The following is a 22,309-nucleotide window of genomic DNA, read 5'->3' on the forward strand; positions in this document are numbered from 1 at the left end:
TCTCCTCATACTAAATGCGCTTCCAAGTAAGCCCTACTTTTTACATAGAACCGACAGTGTACGGGAGATTTTACTGCAGCACAGTAGGCCTACTGCCTTGGGATTATTTGAATCTGTCTATTTAAGCATCAGGTTGTTCTTTCCTTTTCTGAAATGAGATGATATTAATATTTATAGTTGACGTTTTTCGTCCACTTACGTGCTTCAGAAAAGTCATGTGTATGCTTCTTTATGCTTCTTTAAGTTCCTATTTTGCCACATCGTGCCATCCATGTACGTCATTTGTTTGGTAGCACATGTACGGTTTAATTGTGTCATACAGTACAATCAGATATAGTATCTTTCATAAAGTACAGAACATCTTTTTGGCATCTCATGAAATACTTTTCAGTCCACGCACATCACCTCCATTCAGTAGGCTTATCACTGTTTTACTGTTTCTTTTTGTTTGTTGGGGTGTTGGGGTGTTTGTTTCTTTGTTTGTATGTTTGTTTTCGTCCTTCTGTACAATTCTTTGAAGGCAGTTGTTATAGTGGAAGTGAAATGGATTTGTTTGGGAGGGAAGTTAGCCTCACGTCACTTTCCCTTGTACGCCCCATGTTTCTTATCCAGCTTCTCGACGTTTTCTCACATTGTGTCAATGTCCATGTTTTTTACTGTGTAGTTGAATGCTTTCGGTGAGGGGAGGAATTTTGGATCAGCAACCCGTGCATACCAGCAATCGGTGGAGAAATGCCAGAGCAACATTGGCTGGATGACCCGAAACGCGGAAAACATCGAAAAATGGCTACAAGAAAATATTGTTACCGTTATTTAAAGTAGACGCAATGAGACCTTGCAGATGGTAATACGGCGATATTGACATAAGCATGTATCAAATGAGATATTACTGTATACAATGAGCAGTTTTGTTTGTTACTAACTACAAGCATTAAATGCCGGTACAACTTCATCAAAGTGTCACATTACGTACCCTCGCGCTACACCACAGGTATAAATTGCCTATGTTTTGTTGAAATACAAAATCAAGCGAAAGATCACAAGACTCAAAGTGTCTTGATGTGGTTGCAACGAAGGTGGGAGGCCATGATACCTGTAAGACCATACTGTAGGCTCTCCGTTCTATTGAAAAACACTTGGACAGTTTTGATCAATTCTCCATAAATGTAGATCGAAATTTCTTAGGGACCAAGAATTTAAAATCATATCAAATGAAGTGTGGTGTATAATTATTTGATTCTTAATGAACAGATGGGATGATGGTACTTTACACATTTTTTTTACATCTTATCAAGTAAACAGTGTAGGCTAAATAAAAAGTGTGCGTTGGTCACTTTGTTCAGGCCGTCAAAATTTAAATATTTTGAAGAGAGACGTAGAATTAAAAGATGAAGTAAAATTACCATCCTAAATGTATCATTTCCTATACATTTTAATCCTGATTAGACCATCGTATCCGGTGAAATTGTTATAGGGTGTTGTCATTGTGGATTGTATGACATAGAGCTTTAGCAATAATATATTAAGGGAGTGATCTCCGTACTCTTTTAGCAGAATGAGTTTAACTGTCATTTGCTCAATTGCTTCAATTAACCCAATATCCAGTGCGTCTTATCACTTTTAAGTGGAAATTATACGCACATCTCAAAATTAGTCTGTGATCTTGGGGGGGGGGGGCTATGCGGGGTCAACCTCCCTGCTCTGAAACAAAACCAAAACCAAAAGGACTAGTGAAAAGTGGAGAAAAAAACAACATGTAACTAGGTGTAGACAAGTAATTGCACCAGTACCATTGTAAACAATGTATGTCATGCATAAATGTTTCATTGTCGTTTCCTCTTGTTCGCAAAAATGAGACATTCAAAAAAAAATCTCCAGCCACCCTCCCTCCCCCGAGCTGGATTTGCCCCTGCTGATATAATTATGTACTGGAAAAACGATGACGATAACCACGCACTTGTTCCTCACAGATCTGATCAATGCTGTTGCTGAATTTTACTTGCATTGCCACTTTTTGATTTTGACTATTTCATTTATTTTTAATGGCTTAAGTAGTATTTCATTGTAGTTACATCTCCTTGGTGCATTCTATTCAGTGTTCTGTACGTCGATAATATTAATCTACAACTTATTGATTCTCTGTATTGTGACATACGATGTTTAATTTCATGTTTGTGCACCACGATAATGATTTTGTACTCAGTTATATTAATATTATATTCTAAAATTGTTTAATATTTTGAATAAGTATATACATAATCTCTTTGTATAATGGTAGAAGTTGTAAAAAGATATTCCCTACCCATGTATCAATTTTCTGATGAATATCAGGAATACGTTTGCATAAGTTGAGCCAATAAACAGAGCAAATTATAAAATGTCTTGAAAGATGTTAACTTCTTTGTCATTTATAGTCTTGAAATGATATTCATATTCATGGGAGGAGTCTCAACAAAAAGATCAAAACCAGGAGCACTTCAAAGAAAAGCACGATTTTAATTGTCCTTCATAATAGCATATTTGTAAATAACAATTATTCTAAATGAAAGAGATTACCTAGAATGACACAGTAGGCCTTCTGCAACAAAAGGAGAAGGGATTATTGTTGTTGTCCGGGGTTCATGGAGGTGACATCAGTGGGCCAATCTCCTGGAAAAAACGAAAACGTGTCGGGGGAGGGGAGCGGAAGTGGAATGAAAATTACTAGTTTGCTTGAAAAACTTGGACTGCCCTCAACGGCCATTAACGGCCACAAGTGCCAATGAGTGCTTTGCCACTTCCCTGGAAAAAAATCTCGGCAACTACCAGGGACAGTCTTGCTGAGTAGATTTATTGAAGCTACCAGATATGACAAGCCCAAAAGTTCATAAGATGATGATCTCTCGAAAGCGTTCAGTTCTGCATCTATCTCCCCATTTCCCCCTAAATTACAAAAATAGGAGACTTCCTGCTGTTCTCGACATTTCCAAGACATTGCAGTATTTGCTGTTATCGTTACAGGAAACAACGGTTTGTTTAAAATCGAGTTGAACTTTTGGACACTGTGTGCTTAAGCTTGCTCTGGGGGAGTTTTGGACAGCGAGTGCTACAGTCTGAGACCAGTTGTGATTTTTTCCTCAATCAAGCACATACGGAATGTAAAGATCATTTAGTGTTTCAGAGCGGAATACGGGAAGTAGGCCTTGTGTTAAACAGTTTCTTGCTGTAGGTTTTGCTTAAATGGCTCTGTTTTAATTACTTCCGAGAGTTTAAATAAGGAGGAAAACTAGGGGGTGCTAACAACCCCTTTACCCCGCATTTGGATCATTGCCTGGACCATTTGTTGGAAAATATGCCAAAAATTGTTGCCAAATGTTTCAGGTTAATCTCTTTGTCCTACCCAAAGAGGAATTCAACGTCTCGTTGAGCTAGATTGTCTTGAAAGGGTGACAAATATTTGGATGGGAGGTTATATAGAGGTTATACCACTGCACAACTTCAGCTACGCCTAATCTCAAAAATTCTATTTATTTACCTTTTTGAACGAACAGTTTTATTACTGAAAATTCTTCTGATTATTGCTAAACTAAGACTTTCTCTTCGACATCTGCAGCTATGGAGAGAGTGCATTTTGGTTAAGTAATGTGGTTCGATCAATCGCACGGTACTGTAACATGGAATTTGAACTGAGACAGGTAGGTAACTTTTGAACTCTGGAAGTTGGCTCTTTGTGCTTTAGCTGTCAACATACAGTTGTATTAACAGGTCTTTTTTTAACAAGCATGTTTTGTTTTCTTATATTAATCAACTCACGATGAGCTGTTGGCCATTATTACTTAAGATTGAATCCAGCGGACAGTGTTGTGTGCAATCGTGGCATTGATATTCAGCAGCATGTCATATTCTGTAACCCTCTTTCAAGCATATAGACGTAGAACTAGAAATGCAGCTTTCACGTGTGTACTCGTCTATAGCATTCTGATGCTGCTTTTAATTCATGCACTTGGTAAATTTCTAAATTTAGACCAACCTTACTTGTTACAATCAAAATCCTTGGTTCTACCCTATTAAATTCCGCTGATGAATATATGGATTAATACCGTCCTATTCCCATCTTGATTTAAGTCACTAACCGCAGTGTCTTTGTGTTGTTTTAGTACTAGCTACAATTATGGGGCAGCTCTCGCCGGCAAGCGAATGACAGTAAAAAGTTACATCTTTGTTTTTACTAAAAGTTTGTACTAAAAATGACACCAGTTAAAATTAAAACAAATACCTTTTATGATTTCTTTATTTTGATCGATAACTTTAATCTTTTGTAACCTTTTTGCTACAAATGACGACCCATGTTGTTTTTGTTTTTGTTTCACAACAGCTGAATAGTTTTGTCAATGGGAGGCACCTTGGATCAGCTACCCGAGCATTTCAGCAGGCGCTTGAGAAATGTCGTAGCAACATCGAGTGGATGGAGCAAAATGCAGACATCATTGGCCAGTGGTTGAGAGACAATGGAGAGAATCACATCGCTGCATCGCTAAATCTGACTAGATCCGACAATAACTGAGCCATTGTAGTATACGTCCTTTAGGAAGAACCTCGAAAATCTGCAAGTGTGACTTGTCACCAAACTAATGACTGTTACGTCAGAACTTTTCCAAATGGATTGGAAAAAATAGATTACAAAGAAATCAACACACTGTTTCGAAAAATGAAACACTACTGATCGATAAAATGCATATTCATGTTGAAATCATTTGTAAAACGTTCCGGGTTTTTTTGCAAATATAAATCTTATAATTTCGCTGATTTTAGAAAGCGTAAGTCAGCAATGTTGTCAGGGGAGCTGTCAGTATACATGGCAAATCTTTTAATTTCTTCATCCTCGTAATGTCAATGCTATCAATGGTATGCGTTTTGATACCTAGGAGAAAATGTCGAAAAGTAAGCCTGGAAAATAGCTTCTATAATAATCGACAAAAATTAGTGAAAGTAATGTACGCCTGGCATACAAATTACTACTGTACTCAGCGGTGTTAATAATGAATGTATAACATTACCATGTCCTCATAAAACATTAAAGTCAAAATCGTGTGTACTTGAAAGAGCTGCATCAACTAATGTCTGTAAGATTAGATCCTCTTATTCATGTGGTCTTCCTGAGTCAGGTTTTAGCTCCATGAACTTGAAAGTGAAGAACCTGTGCTTTCAGTTACATTGTAGTAAATGATTTTCAACAGACTTCAGGAGAAAACTTTAGTGTATTGAAGTATTGGTCCAGTAGCATCACTTAGCTTGAAGTTCAACCAAAATATTGTTAAATAAAATTATTAATAGGCAATTTGCAATTAATTCATGAAGCATCAGTATCTAGCCTAATGAATTTATAATACCCTAACATTATCCATTGTTAAATATATTACTACTAATTGTCGTGTTGGCGTAAGGAAAAGTTTGTGACAAAGTGCCATCGTATATTCCATGGATGACTTTCGTGATCTGACTTTTTACTGATGACCAAATTTGACTTTGTACTAGTGCAAGATTGAAAGCTTTTGTCGTGTCAGTTATAGCATGGTGTAGGCCGCATGTTTTTAGAGTAAGCCAAGCATGCTTGCACGAGTGAAGAGAGTTTGGTGCATTTTGACCAAAAAAAGACATCGACCGCGTAAAGCATAAACGAATCGTTCTTCTTCGGGACATGACAGTTTGGGTTAGGGTTGATACAAGAGAAGTAATATTTAATAGTTACTTGCACCATAAATAATGCAGTCATAAAGCGATGTGCTGTAATCTGTGTATATTCGTGCAGGCGGTTTCACAAAAAAATACGTGAGGCACAGCAAATTCTGGATGCTTGGACGAAAAAAGTGTTGGCTAGACGGTTGCCAATTTTTGGGTTCATGATCAATAATGATGAGGAAGGAAATCATTCGGTGTCTCGATAAAGATTGCGATCAAAATATTTTATTATGGTTCGGGACACATGTATCTTCAACTATACCAAGCATCACCAACAAAAAGAAACCGCTGAGACGAGCCCGGACACTCCAGTCCCTCCTCGGAGCGTACATCACCCTCATCCCCGATGAACCTTAAAAATTAAAAAAAAATACCTTTTTTTCAAAAATAAGCTAGAGAAGAGTAATTCATTTCCTTCAAGCTTCGACGTTCCAAGCTATTTCAATAATAATAGTAATAATAATAATAATAATACTGTTTCGATACCGATCACAGGAGACAACCCACTGCGAACTCTGCATCTTGTAAATGAAACCACAGCATGTTTTTATTTTGATCTCAAGATGACGCATTTGTTTTCTCAATGACATCTACCGCATGGTATGCAAGCATTGAGGTAAGTCCAAATGAATGATTCGGTAATGCCAGAGATAGCTATAAGCCGAAGCCAAACTGTTTCTCAAAATCTCTCTGATGTGCGGTTATTAAGTCTTAACTTTGGTTAATTACAGCCTTAATGCGAGAATGACCATTTGCTCTTGACGGGGACGCTGCCAAGTTCATGACATTCTCAAAACACTATTTTTTCTGCAATTTCTGCTAAATATCCGTCAACAAAATGTTAAGTCAAAGAGTGAAATGACATTTGTTATTAAGAAACATTTTGTACAAGACTGAAGGTCATGAATAGTGTGAAGTATATTGAAGTATGTGAGCATGGTTTCTGCCACCGTACAGCTTTCTGTCCACAAGATTTTGAACAAAAGGAACATTTCTTGAAGAAAACTATTTCTGGTTTCCCATTTCAGATACCAGTTAGAGCAGCGCTTCCCCGACGTTTTAAAAGCTCTGACGCAGCATTGCAACACAGAGTATGACATCACAGAGGTAGGATGAAAAGCCAGAACTCATTTTGCAAACAGTAATGTTCTATGTGTAGATCATTGTAAATTGCTGTTCACATTCCAGTGACTCGTAATACTGGTGGACAATTAAAACCAATCATTTATGTTTAATCTGTCGACGAGGATGGACGAGGAACTGTAGATTCGTGCTTTCACCTCGGCCATTGTTGCACGAATCTACAGTTCAGAGTCTATTCTCTAACTTATTACCCGTTGTTAAACGAACATGGAGTCCGAGTCTATGACACTCTTGCCGTCGACCTTTCGCCTGAATGCACACCGTTATTCCATTCATTAACGTGCACGGGTTAGGCTAAAACATCGACAGTCAGTGCTGGATATATATACTTCTATTCTCTTCATCTACCGCCTTGGATTCATTATTATACGTGTGTCATTGCAGCAAGACCTACCGTACTAAAACCACCACAGGACTCTATGAAATTGAGGAATGCTATAACAACTTCATGAAAGTATGGTTAGCAGTTTGCGAACCACTTTACAAACCACCCAAAATGAGCGTCACCGATCCTTACATGTTCTTATGTATGAATCATTCTGAAATGGTCTCTCACTTCAAAATGCTATTTCATTTGGAGAATGAGCAACTTTGGATTCAAAGTACGATGCAAATTTTGGCGTAAAATATATAATAACATTAAACAATTTCTATAAAGCGCACATATACACCTAAAATTGCTTGTAGCGCTACAAAGAACTCGGGTAAATCTTCTAGTTGTTCCAAGATCTTACCAGTACTGTGGTGACAGATCTTTCAGAATCGCTGCTCCCCGAGTGTACGGTCCAACACATACATCTCAGTCAATTTAAAACGTTCTTGTATAATCTTGCTTGAAGAGTTAGCCTGTAAATTTTCCTTTGTTGTTAAGCTATAATCCAACATTATATAAAAAAACTGGGCAAAACGTAGACACAGAAAAGCAGCCAAAACGCACCAAATTCATTCCTCATTGAAAAGTGAAGAGAAAATTTAAACCGTTGTTGAAAATTTTGCTTTATAATTCATTGATCGTGAAAACACGAGAGATAAATGAGACGTTGTCACCGCTAGCTAATGATCAATCTGGTTCTGCAATGATGACCCCCAGATCCGAACATAAATCAAGAACTGAATGAATGAAAAGAGACCAATGAATTCTTTTTAAATTTGTGTATTTACACTCTATTTACACATCTATTTACAAATTTACAGAGGAGACATGAATCTGAGAAATATGCCCAATAACTGTCCAGCGAATCTGTTCTCGTATTTAACTTCACTCCAGATCAGTGCACTTAAGTTTTGCAAACTTAAGATTTACAAACTCACTCGGTTTACAGTTTGGAGATTCTAACTCTTCAAGTCGGCAAATAAGCGAACAACTACAGAATTTACAAATAATACAGGTATTCTTAATTTGACTTACTTCGAATTGAGTGAATAACCAACAGTTAAGTTTTATACCAAATTTATTTAGTTGATGAATATGGAGCCGGGTTCTCCCTCAATATGTGAAAATAATACCGACGCTCTCGTGTCCAGCTAGTTCAGCGTGACTAGGAGTAGGAAGCCCCAGTTGGAGAACATAAGTCTCGTAGCCTTCTCTCAAGGATGGAAATGGAGTCCTAGCTAGTGCGTCACATGGTGGGGAGGGAGACGTCAAACCCAACAGTTACGGCCATCTATTAAAGTAAAATTCAACCGAATACATGCAAGTATCGTGCCGACATTACCAATCCTTCGTTAAAACTGTTCTCAATTCTGTGACATTACTCATCTTTCTTACAGTATCCTTCAATAAATATACAGGTCAGTCAATTTTCCTTCCTAATCCAATCATCAGGTCAGCTATTCTTCTATCGACGTCAATGTTACAAAAAATGATGAATTATTTCCTCATACACAGCTTCGTTTATTTTCACAGTTAAAGTTGTAATAATTCAATAAGTTATATCTTCAAAGTTCAAAATATTTTCTTCAGTTTTACATTCTTAAGTACAAAATTCGTTCAACTTACGGTTATGTCCATCATAACTAGACAATGTCTAGGCTGATTGTTGCAGAGAAGGGGATCGGTTTCCTGACAGATCGTATTGGCACTGAATTTTGCCAAAACTCGATCTGATCGTGCCGGGACTGGAATTCTCCGGCCGATCGTCGCCTGCTGGATCAGGGACTTCAGCGAAGTTGACACCGGTCACAAATCTCTCACTCAGCTCAGCTTTCACTTTAGGATGTTGTCAGATTTAGAATCAAAAATCTTCTGCCAACACTCTCATACACACCAAACTCAACTCCAAAAAAACTACACCATCCTACGAATACAGATAAAGAAATTAGTGGGGAAAAAACCGAACCCTAACACGAACAAAGACAAAAGTATGTTTGGACAATAACCATGGCCGGTGGTTTTACGTAATTCATAGCAACGAAACCGCGCGTCTCTCGATCGCGATTAAGACGCCCGATCCGTGATCGACGAAGTTCTACTGGCTGCTAGGAAAACAAGCGCGAAATTTTGATTGGTTAAAGAAGTGACGCGTAAGAGAGCGAGACTATTTGCTGCCAGGGGAGAAATTTAACAGACAAAAACAACAAATAAATAAAACTACCAATATTTTCAGAGGGATCTCAACAGACGTCATTTTCTATGGAGAAAGGCAAACACACAATAACGTAACTGTGTGGGCGTTCCTGGTGTCCCTTAAATTTGCTCACTGTGCCTGTTACGAGGCCCAGAAGAATCAGTGTCATGGCGCTGTTCTATTGTAATGTTCTTCGGCAACCCTCCGGTCACAACTACTTTGACCGAAAAGAGGGGGGGTCCTTCACTCATTTTCATTGCAGATGGTCTTAACCCTATGGATATCAACGACAGGTTTATTTGGTTTGTTATTTCGACATTAAAATGACAAATTGGAAATCTCGTTGTCGAGCTATGTACGACGGTACTCATGTTGACCCGGGTTTTCGTTCTACGTATTTCGAAGCGTTTTTTAAAACAGCGTGTTGAGGCTGATTTTTGCAGACTAGATAGAGATCTGTTTTTTAGACGATAGAGTAAGTCGGGCAATATCATTTCTGTCCGCAACAACCGGGTTTTAGTGAACTTGTAGTGGATTTCTATTTTGGGGGCCTTTTGCCCCTTTGTCGTAGTTTTTGGTGCTAAGTCTGTCAGGGTCAAAATTGTTCGCTTTTTTCCCTAGGGTTAAGGATTTAGGGGCCTGTCCTCTGGAAAGGTCGAAACATCACCGATGCTGTGGGGTCCTTTAGGGAATCCCTGCAGCGGGACTGGCCTAACCCCATACTGCGGTTTGGGGGACAGACTTAGTGCTTTTCTTTAATTTTTTTTTGCTTTGAGTATATGTGACTTGCTTTTCTCTGTAGATTTTCATCTAGGAGGCTTTGCTGTCTTTCAATTCAATTTTTTTTTAAGGCTCTTGTTGCTGTTTGTGGGATTTTAGATATTTCTTTGTCGTTTTGTGACTGGTTTTAGTGTAGGTTCCAAAGTCAGGCAGGGGGAGTCGTACTCCCACGAAAACTGTGGTCTGGCGTGGCCAGCCTGCCTGGGGACTTCTTGTCCCAAAATCAAAAAACGAAAAGAGGGGGGGGGTTCGTTATGAATCTGCGTTTTGCCAAATGTTTTAAAAACTAATCTAATCATTTTTAAAACTAATGTACACTTTGAACAAAGGAGTGACGTCACAGATATAGTTTAATTTGTACTAATGTTCATGTAATGTACAAATATTCTCTGCTTTGAGTGGTGAAGTGAGGCTAGCCTCCTCTGTTACCCATGGACAATTCTATTGCATGGGCGGGAAGAATTCCATATACGAAGTTCACTGTAATATCGCGTAATTACTACAAAAGTATCCTTACTTTGATCGCTGAATGAAGACGATTCCAATAGGCATTGAAGAGCTGAACATCATGGGACAGAAATGTGGAGTTTTGGGCACACTTTTGGAGCTACACATGGACCAGGTTTACATCGACAGGCGGCCATCTTTGCTTCTGAAGAACATGGCGAATGCGCACGACGTGTGGGCATGATCCGAATCATTTATTTATATTTAAATATTCTAATTTATACAAATATTCGTGAATAATTACATATTCAGTTTCATAAATATTTAATTTTTTAAATATTCATCTTGACCTTATCGTGACCTCTCCTTAATTCAATCGTAACTTTATATGGAACATATCGACTTCCTCCGGCAACAAGCGCTCGTGTGGCGTGGTCAGTTAGACTGCTGTATTTCCATACCCAACAGTTCTCTTCATTGCAGGTTCGATTCCCCTTTACGACACAATTTGGATTAAATGTATTAAATGTGTATAACTATAATAGTCCTTGTACTAATGACAGGAAAACTGTGGAGAAATAAAAGGATGGGATAGTGAAGGAAAAAGGAAACGGTAGAGGATATAGTAGGGGAAAAAAGAACGGCAAAAGGACTCACTTTTTTGCCGTTTTATTGCGTGGGGCCCCTTCTTTTTAAACCTGTCCCCCTAAGTTACTGAACCCCCTTTCACATCTCTATCCCCCAAAAATAAATGTCGCCCCTTTTTAAATCTGTCCTGGAGCAAAAATTTCTCCTAAAAAGTGAACTTCGTGTATTGAATTCTTTCCCTATTTGTTTTTTTCTACCACCTGTTCCACAGATTCTGCTTGATTTAAGCGACAACTGATTAATTTGATAAAACTGCAAATCAAAATACGTCTACTCCAATAAGGGATTTGATGAACTTTTACCAGCACTTTTCCAAACTACCTCCACGCAACATAATTGAATCTAGCTCAGTAGCACTAGCGCTGTATTAACTTTAAGCAATACGGACGTTTCACAGTAGTGCGCCGCCAAAGTTTGTAACACGGTGGCTATATTGTAGAAATAGCCCTTTTCCGATACTTAAGCACGTCATTCTCGAAACTTATTTAAGTTTCCATTGACCATTGGTCTTAGGTTGCATAGTAGCAATTCCTTGTCATTAAGTTTGGTACCCATTTCAAACTATAGACAAATCCGACGAACAAAAAACGAGCGATAGCGCGCCTCCGAGACTTTGCAACGTGTTGGCCAATTACAATGCACGAAATCTGACGACCCTTTCCAAACGTGCTCTGGGTCGACAGATTTCGCGATTTGACTTTGGTCAAATTTGGAACTCAATTTTTTAAAATCTGATTTATAAGTCTTTCGTAAAACTGGCACTCACTTAATTAGACCCAGTATCAGGGCTTGCAGACATAAATGTACCGGCGATACATCGATGATATTGTTGGTGCTATCACCGGTACGTGTGATGACGTTGAGAATTTCTTAGCATTTGCGGATGCTTTTTACCCAGCACTGCGCTATACATCTGATGTATCACAACACTCTGTTACCTTCCTCGGCGTGCGCGTCCAAATCTGTGCGCGGAAACTTGGCACAACCGTGCATTACAAACCCAGAGATTCCCACAGCTACCTGCAGTACCAATCGTCTCATCCCTCAAGTGTAAGAACTCCATCCCTTACTCTCAGTTTCTTCGACTGCATTTGATTTGTAGTAGCGATGCAGAGTTCTCTGCATGTGGGAAGGAAATGCTAGGTTTCTTTCATCAGCGCGGTTTAATACCCTCCGGCTATCACAGACGCTGCCTTCAACGCCGTATCTTCAATCCCACGCGAAACGGCTCTGAAACCCACCGGGGCCAAGCAACGTGATCGCGTCCCCCTCGTACTCACCCTCGAAACATCCCGGTACGTAACGTTCTTCTCAAGCATTTTCGTACACTCGGAAATGATGCGGCCACAGCTTCCATTTTCAACGAACCCCCGATTTGCGCGTTTAGGTGCGATCGTTCCAGGTTGGATTCCGTCTCGCCGTCAAAAGCAGGCAGCAATTCCCCTTGTCAGCGCCCCAGCTGATGTAACACCTGCCCCTACATAGTCGTCGGCCCCCGGTAACTACAGAATACGCGGAGATCATACATGCATTAGTAATAATACGATTTATTGCATTACATGTCGTCGCTGTGGTAAACTGTACATCGGAGAGACCAAGCGTCGCCTTGGTGATCGCCTCGCGGAATACAACAAACACCTGGGTCGTTTTCCAATACTCAAATTCGTCTCCGTCTCAGGCTTCGTTCCCAAAACCAATCCCCGACTGTGGGCCTGAAGGGTTTAAATTGCATTGGATTTTTGGCTCTTTTGCATCTTATTTGATGTTTTGTGGCACTATTAGACTGATTACTGCGCTTACAGCTTCAAAGTTAGCTAGTAAAAAACAGTTGAAGCCTGAGACGGAGCCTAAGTTGAGTATTGGAAAACGGCCTTGGTCTCGCTGTTGCGCAGCACTCTTGCTCGCCGCCGCATACTCTCGGGCCGAGTTCGGGCGGCTTGTTCCCGTATGTTCGCGAACAGCTCGATTTATTGTGCGGGGGTCAGCCGCTCGAACGCTGGGATCAAACAACCGGTTGTCGCTGGTAGTGACAAGCAACATTCAACATGGCGGCGTCCATGTAGGCTACGTTATTCGAGAGTTAATGTTTGGATGGGCTGAATTCTTTTCTATATAAACAGGAACATTCATTTCTGTGTTACGGAAAATAATTAATGTTAATTTTGCAAAACTTCCCATTGTCTATGGCTTTGGAAGCCATCTCTCCACTATTGCAGAGGTTCAAAAATCAAAATCTCACGAGTTTTTCCGTGTGTTCCTGTAAAACCCTGACGTGGGTGTGGTGTGTGATCCTGTTCTGAGAACAGTGTTCTTAAGTCGTGTTCCCGCCGTTCGAGCGCAAGAACAAGAAACCCGTGTCAAGAACAGGCCGCCCGAACGCGACCTCGGTGACGTAAGCGTCTGCATTCTGCGGAAAGCGTCATCTGATGTACAGCGTAAGGAACTGGAGCAGCGCGTCATTTTCGAACTTGGAACGTTCCAGGTGAATGAACGTGGATTTTCCTGCGTTCATTCAGAACTGAATCTGCTTGCCGTGAAGAAAGTACTCAGTTACTGAAAGCTCGACAATCACATATTCCAGAGCACTGATTTTATGTTATATTCTTGTCAATATACAGAATCTGTGGGTCAGGTATTAACTGTCTTCAGTCTGTTTATTCTGTCTGTCTGCATACCATCTGCTTAGCTGAGAAGCATGTATATCCAAAAAACAAAAACCAAGACTGCTGCATTTTATTGCCATCTGACATGGTGTGCTAAATTTTGTTTACCGTATGCATTGATGCTAATAAAAAATTCCCAGAAGTAATACCTGTCATAAACAGATAGTTTTATGGGGAGTGAAGGGAATAAATAATTTTGCCATCAGTTTCACAAACAGACAAATTGGCCCAAAATCAAGATTTTTTCCAAACATGTCTTTTTTTCAAAATCAACTAAGCTGCGTGATGCCTAACGTGGTCGAATTATTTTTTACCCAATCTAAACTTAAATCTGCCAAACCAAATCTCTTGTGGGCAAAATTCAAGTAAGCCACATTTTCCGTTTTCACAAATAGACGAATTTGTATTCCAATTTGTAAGACGTAAACAAAAAAGGGCAAAACTTTGGACAAGGTCGTTTTGCCTTTGCACGAAGAGACAAAAGTCCCACAAGTTTCCACATTTTCTCAGACAAGAGCCTTTGTATACAAAATATACCATTTTAATTGACTGCTGTAACTATTATTTTGTGGCTTGGTAAAGATCACTTTTGTTTCAAATTTGCAGATGAGTAGCTTCTACAAGAAACAGAAGAACATTCCGACCGTGAAGAAAGCCGTTGATATGAGCATTGACCGGACACAGGCTAACATCCGATGGATGAACGAGAACGCTGCGGCTGTACGGATATGGTTTATGAACACTATAGTATGAAAACATCTTTTAAAACAATAACAACATAGCATTGATCTTATTTTGACTAACAGCAGGGAGAAATTACAAACTCTTCATGTATAATCGAAAGCAGTTTGTAATGATGTTCTCAAAACTGAACAGTTGTTAAATTTACTAGGATTTCATGTACAGATTTCCCCCCCGCTATCAAAGCATTCTCGAAAAGAATGTGTAACAGAAGAAAACGTACCATATCTCGTTCCCTAAGCACTGAACTCACACTGAATCACATCAACGTGACAGTAAACCCTAATAACAGGTATTCGTGAAAAACGATTATTTGTTTGACCCATCCCATTTAAAAGTTGCTTGACTAGTAAATGGTTTGACTGAAAATTATGGTTTAAAAACAAATGATGTATAAATTACAGAGTTGCACAGTGTACCGACAAAAATATGCCATTAACTACCTTGTTTGAGAGAGTGTACAGATATATGTGATACATAAAGATAATTCTAATCTGACGTTTGACCTCGAAGTTTAAACGGATTTGTTACATGTACGAGTAGTATTTATCGTTTTGGACTGCATGTGTGAACAGGATAACAACTGAATAGCGCGTCATGTAAATTGCAAAGTCGGAGAAGTTGCGATTATGTTTTACATCTCTCAACTACTAATTCATTCAACACTCGTAGGATATGTAACGGCATCTTTAAGCGTCATCTTGATTGTACAATACATAAATAACAATTTAAAGATGATATGTAGAGAAAAATGGACGTTGCATGTCAACCTCAACTGAAGCCTATTGTAGCTGATGTTAAGATTTGCGTGTATAACATGGTAGCGTACTCCTTGATCAAAATTCATTACCTGCGTAAGAGCCCTTGAAAATTTCGAAGGTATAGTTGTAGACTATTATACCAATACATAAAGGGCGTACTCTCCGATCGAGATACAGGACCAAGAGAATTCTAAAAGATTTTTACAAAACTAAACTTAAAACGTGGCATGCAGTGATCAATGTAGAATTTATAGTGTGTTACTCTGTATACATTGGAATGTAGCCGTGGCAGTTCGAAGGTTTTCTTAGGATATCTTACTTTTGGCTTGGCTTGTGTTTGGCTCGTAGATCTGGTGAGGTTGAGACAGTGACTGTATAAAAAGAACGTTCAAAAGTTACCACATATTGTACAGATTTTGTACAATTTACTTGATCCTTATTTTTATTACAGTTAGTTCATTTTAGGACAAAAAGACTGTTACCAGGGGCAGATCCAGGATTTTGTAATGGGGCATGATCCCTGATTTTTCCAAAGGGGGGGGCGTGAACTAAAGAAGTAATGGTAAAATGCCCGTACAGCGTAGGGTCTGGTGCCATTTTGGATTCCGGGATAGGCGCTCTGGGGTGCAGTTTCAAGAAGTATAACACTTCCTTTCCTTCTCCCTGTCTCTTTCTTCTTTTTTATTTATTTTTTAATTTTGTCGGTGAAAAAGGGGGGTGTGCGCCCCCTGGATCCGCCCCTGGTTACAAATTATTATTGTATGACCAGTTGGATGAAGACTGAAGGTGACGGAATAATACGTGCAAAGAAAATTTATCTTTCAACACGTAGGTAAGAGTAAAAGGACCAAACGGATCGACCTTTATTTGAATGAAGCACTTAGCTTTTAAACTAAAAAGAGACTGGGCCGTCATTATTGGGCGTGATGTATGTGGGTTAGAAAATGAATATCCATTAATAAGCTCAACACGTTGAGAGTTATGTTCCATACATATGTAACCTGTGTGGATCACTGGCTCTGCCATTAACACATCTCGTTTAGGTGTGGGGTCTATAGGTCTTTCCTAATAACCCGTATCTATCTTTAATTTTCATCATTAGCAAACACACCGAGCATCATCTATGACTGTATCTTGATCTTATTGATACCATGCACGTGGTAAGACAGTAAGCCTTGGGTACCAGTATTCAGTATACATTTAATGCCCTTAACGGATGCCTAGATCAGACCTTTGTTCCACATATGTAAATAATGAATTTGTATGAGACACGTAATAAAGATACTCTGCGTATAATATATGACTATAGGAACATGTTTGAACGTGGTATTAGCCTGTTAACCTTGCCTAATGTGAGTGAAAGTGGTAACCTACAAAGAGCACTTCATCAGAACTCAAATTTAACACCAGGAGCAGATCCAGGAGTTTGTCTAGCGCAGGGGGCCGGGCCTGTCCGATTGTTTGAATTAATTGTTACGGACAGGTGAGCACAATTGTCATGCATTATATTGTTACTGATGTACACATAATGAGCCTTATAGGATGTCAGTTTTTTTAAATTTTATTACTATCATTGTTATTTATGGCATTAAAGCGGGGAGTGACCCCCACCCCCTTCCAGACCAGTGGTGTAACTATGCCCGTGCTGCAGCTGCAGCTGATTTTCTTGTGGTGCCCCTTGAAAATTATGTGCACCACTGGGTGTCCCCCCCCCAGAAATTAGCCCCAGTTGTGACCCTGCTCCTCACCCGTGCCTGTAAACACGTTAAACTTACCATCAGACTGTATGAACTTTTATACCCACCTTATGCCCCCAAATGCAGGAGGTATATTCACAGTAAGTATTAATGCCCCCATCACACTCTGACAGCAACCAGGAAGACCCCGCTAAGTTGTAAAACCTCATTAAACCGTTGCTAGGACGGGAGGAAACCAAGAAATTGGGCGAAAAGCTGTTCTGTCAAGATCGTGTGTATGAAGTTCGCATTACGTTCTCCACACGATTAAACTGCGCGTGAGTTCTGATGCAATCGGATTGTTCAACGATGTAACAACTTTGATACGATTGTACTACGACCTCAAAGATCACGGTACAATGGTATAATACGTTGTTGTTGCGTGTATAACGTGTGCGTCACACTTGTAGCAAGCTGTCTTTACATTTTCGAGCGTTAAATTCTTTCTATATATATTATATATTGGTTGAAACAGTGCACGCCACCAGTTCTCTCCCAGACTCCGAGATGAATGAACATGATGCCTCATGCTCCTGATTGAGCTGCGCTTGTACCACGTCCATAAAGATCCTACTACGTTGCTAATACGCCAAGACTACATGCTGTCACCGTGATTTGAAGCCACTACGAACCTGCTATGTAAAATTTGACCATGCTCAAATTTTGGCACATACTCTCCGTCCATGAAGCCCCTACTAAGTTTCTATCAGTTCCTACTGAGTTTTACTACGATGTACACGATCTCACCACGATTTGCCACGCTCTCCCGATTTTTTTGAAATCGTTGTAAGATCGTGTTTGAATGTGATGGGTGTTTAAAAAGTAGCCGTGACTTCGAAAAAGGATGTGCCAAGGAAGCATGCCCCTTGTGTCGGTTGTTGACATGATTGGGTCAAAAGAGGCAGGTCAGAAGAGTAAGCAGGTTTAGTGCTGGCTGGATCACAGGATAGAGGATATAGGATGAAGAGGTGGGTGACGGTTCCTCCCTCTCCGCAACATCCGCAGGAGCGGAAGATGATGAAGAACCGGGGAAGAGGGAAGAACGTTGTGGAGAAGCTTGAATTGACGTCGCCTTCCTTTTTAGATGTGGGAAGTTTATAGCTTTGGGTGCAAGAGATAGAGGAGTTTTAGCTATTGAAGAAGCCAATGCGATGCTTTTGAACCATAGCGAGGTGTGAGTTGACGGAGTGGTTGAAGATGTCGTAGAGGGTCTGGAAGGAAAGAGATTCTTGTGAATGGGCAGTCCATCGTCACGCAGTTACATTGACTTACACCTAATGACATTTAGGACGTTTATTCTTTCTTCCCTTTCTGTTTATGTGAAATCATTTCAACACCGTACCCTTTTAATATGATTGCATGCATATCAATGAACTAAATATTACAACGAAGGTGCTTACTTGAGCAAGGATCTCAAGATACATTCAAATTTTTAAATGAATGACTTTGGGTTTCAATTTCTTTAGAAGGCTTCGAATAAGAAAGCCTAAAGCTCATCAACCTAATAAATATGACGTCGCAGAGGCTTTCCTTCCAATTGCAGCGTCAATATGGGCGATTCACGGTACAGCGCCTCCAAGAGTTTACAACGCGTCGGCCAATCACAACGCGCTACATCTGTCCACCCTTTCGAAACGCGCATTGGGTCAACTATTTTCGTACACTGTGATGGGCAAACGTGTTGCAGACTCTTGGTTGCGCACTATTGTGAAACGCCCGTATTACATCGTTGGAGAATTGTACTCACGTAACAGGATGAAATCAAACGCCTTTTTGGAAATACAGGTGTTTCGGTGTTCAGAAAGAGTCACCACTTTCTGGATTATTAACACCACAACGCGTTCATAAATTGTGACAGGAAGGTGTTGAAATGGCGTTAAAACATTAACACTTGGTGTAACACTGGGTGTGTAAATATGACAGTTTCGAATTCTGCATCGCTCCTAAACAGACATGAAGGGGGAGACCTCGCATTTTCAGATGTTCCTAACAACAAAATTGGCTTTCTTTGAATTTCTTCAGAAATGTCAAGAGAAAGATGTTACGGCTTACCAGTCGTTCAACTTAGTTAAATTTGTTCAACTAAACGCCTTGGTACAGACAATTTAAGTGAAATAACCAAATAATCGTTACCTGTTGTGACGGCGTCCATAGGTTTTGTACACCATTGGGTTTAAATGACACATGAGGCTAAGCCGAGGGCTGTACAAAATATCATGACTACACTTTTAAGATGGCCAACGAGGTCAAAAAGTGTTGTCCCCTGTAACAACGCTCCGTGTGTGTAATAGACCTCTGCGCTGATGACACCGCATTTTGTTTACGAGTGTGCATTTCTGTGGTACTCAGTGGACTGCAGGGCTCCAATTGGCTCCATAGAAAAGTGCACAAGCAAACAAAAACCCAATTTTTTCATGAGTTATCATAAGTTTTTACGTCGATACTGTGAGCTCAATTTTGATTAGCAAATCTTTCTCCTAAATCTTGATGCCAAGTTTTTTGTTTATCTACCTACCTTGTACAGTAATGTTTTGCAAGCTTGGAATTTATGGAGAGCCCAAATTATCAAACCGTCTGATTAATTTCATCTTGTTTGATATTTATCATTACACTACTTATATTTATTTAAATGGGCTAACGGAAAGGCAGCAGATGTCCAAGTTCTATATGAAATTCACAAGTCAGATGTAATCTGCGGCATGGAGCCTTGGCCTCATCCTCCCATCAATAGCAACGAGATCCCCCTTCCACGTTTTAGTGTCTTCTGAAAAGATCGCGTGACACTCACTACAAGGAGAGGGGTTTTCCAAGCTATGCAACTTGATCTTACAACAACGCAAATGACAAATCTTGAAAACGACTGCGAATGCATCTGGACTGAAACTCAGGTCAAAGGGAGAAAACCTAAAATTATAGGAACATTTTACTGAACTTCTGATGATCAGCAGGGATAAAAGATTGATAAACTAAACGTGGCGTTATCAAAGCTTAGCATCAAAATCAACAGGTATGATGTTATTGTTATACTGGCGATTTTAATCTTCCGACAATAACCTGGGACAATAATCAAACTGTGTCAAGAAGTGGATGTAGTTCAATCGCAGTAGGTAATTTAGCATCCCTTGTTGAAGAACATGGACTGTTCCAGCATGTGAAGCAATCCACCAGAATCCAAGTTAACTCCGGTAATTTTTTGGAGCTTGTTTTTACCAACAAACCCGACCGGGAAGGAAAAACTCGACAACAAATGGAACATGATCAGTACCAAGATTACTGACATTATGAACAAGTATACCTACTGGTATTACTTCGTCGAGACACAAGATACCTTGGTTTACACAAAAGCTGAAAAAAACTCTGCAATCTGAGAAAACGGCAATAAAAAAAGCAAAAATATCCTGATTACACTCAGACTGGCTGGAATTTTGTGATACCCGCAAGGAAGTCCACAAGTGTTTAAAACCCGCACGACAGAGTTACATTGCAGAATTCTTGAATCCAGCAATTACCGACAGACCCAAAGCTTTCTGGAATTTCATTTCAAGACTGCATCAGGACAACCAAGGGATTGGTGACTTGAACAGCAACAAAAATGTTTTCAGTGATGACATGTAAAAAGCCGAAATTCTGAATAATCAGTTCAAAAGTGTGTTTACTCAGAAAAATCCCAGTAATTCACCACCAGATATGGGTACAAGCCTATATGATCCTGTTGGTTATCTTGTTATCTATCTCTCAACAAAAGGAGTCATCATTTGGACCAACTTCTGAAAATCAACCCATCAAAGTCTAAAGGCCTGGATGGGATACCCCCTAGTTTTTGAAGACTTTCGCTGAACAGCTGGCACCAATCCTGATAAACCTGTTCCAGCTTTCTGTCGACTAGGGTCAAGTGCCAAAGGCTTGGAAGGAGGTTAACGATACTGCCCTCTTTAAAAAGGGCAACAGAGCCGAAGCAGCCAACTACCGGCCAGTTTCAATGACCCCAGTCATCTCCAGGCTTCTTGCGCATATGTTGCACAGTCATATTATGAAGCATTTTGCTAAACAACATATTCTGACTGATTGTCAACATGGGTTTGGAGCTATACAGTTAACAGAAACTCAGCTTATTCTCATGATCCATGACATCACTAAAGCTCTAGAAGAGAAACACACAGTCGATGTTGCTATATTAGATTTCACAAGGGCATTCGACAAAGTCCCTCATCGTATACGTAGGTTAATCCACAAACTTAAGTATTAGGAATTAAAGGGTCACTTACTACATGGATCGAGAGCTTTCTGATGGGCAGAACTCAACAGGTAGTGGTAAATGGCACAACTTCATCTTCAGTCAGGGGCACTTCATGGGTATCAGGGGACAGTCTTTGATCCATTACTGTTTCTAGTTTATATAAACGACTTACCGGGAAAAATTATATCGAACGTTAGACTATTTGCAGAGAATTGTACACCTATCAAATCAGCTTAAGACACAATCATAGTTCAAGATGATGTTAAAGAACTTGACACTGGCAAGATACATGGTTTATGCACTTGAATCCAAAGAAGAACTTCACAATGTCCATCTCGTCCAGAACCCCAAAACGCAACTTCAACATAATACATACATAGGCCTACATACATACCGTACATATTTGCATGCATACAGGCGTTATGTATGTTCATTCATATATGCATTCGTTTCTTTGTACATGAATGGTTTGTTTCATTACATTTGAACCACGTTTTATTTTGGAAACAAGTTGTTTTTTAGATCTTCTCTGAAATTCATTTGGAAAAGTGAAAAAAGTCTTCGTGTCTTTCTTTCTTTGCCATAACATCCACCTGCTAACTCTTAACGACACTTCGAAGAAAAAAAAGGTCTTATTTGAAAAGCAGCATTAGCACCTTTTACAATATGCGTATGTTTTCACTGACACTCTTTCCGAAAAAGGTGCCTTTCATTCAGACCAGAAACGGTACGAGGGAAGACAAAAACAAGTAACAAACTACATTCTGATGGAAATTGTTACACGAATTAATCCCAAAAATTATATTCACAGCTTTATGCAGAACGTTGAAGAAATAACATTTATTTCCAAAGTAAGGGCTCACATAAG

General features: G+C 39.6%; 1 protein-coding gene and 1 long non-coding RNA gene across 8 annotated transcripts in view; one reads left to right on the top strand and one right to left on the bottom strand.

Annotated features, from left to right (window-relative positions):
- The window catches only part of LOC110986592 (aminopeptidase N-like), a 93,496-nt gene extending 76,716 nt beyond the window's left edge, over nucleotides 1-16,780 (top strand). For 5 of the 7 annotated variants that reach the window (XM_087139887.1, XM_087139888.1, XM_087139889.1 and 2 more), the window contains 2 exons: nucleotides 3,593-3,674; nucleotides 4,355-5,336. In XM_087139887.1, coding sequence (XP_086996013.1) covers nucleotides 3,593-3,674; nucleotides 4,355-4,543 — 271 coding nt within the window. In that variant the 3' untranslated portion in view covers nucleotides 4,544-5,336. Of the gene's footprint in view, nucleotides 1-664; nucleotides 2,379-3,592; nucleotides 3,675-4,354; nucleotides 5,337-6,746; nucleotides 6,826-14,572 lie in introns of those variants that run through there. The other 2 variants (XM_022248571.2, XM_022248570.2) reach the window with 2 other exon arrangements.
- On the bottom strand, nucleotides 7,999-10,288 carry LOC147798437 (uncharacterized). Its single transcript, XR_015426128.1, has 2 exons — nucleotides 8,861-10,288; nucleotides 7,999-8,525 (listed from the first exon to the last, which is right to left on the bottom strand). It is a non-coding gene; the product is annotated as an uncharacterized LOC147798437 (long non-coding RNA).
- Nucleotides 16,781-22,309: the final 5,529 nt, after the last annotated feature.

Source organism: Acanthaster planci, linkage group LG08 (genome assembly GCF_054643075.1).
Source record: "Acanthaster planci isolate LZ-2023a linkage group LG08, COTS_SCS, whole genome shotgun sequence".
NCBI classification, from domain to species: domain Eukaryota; kingdom Metazoa; phylum Echinodermata; class Asteroidea; order Valvatida; family Acanthasteridae; genus Acanthaster; species Acanthaster planci.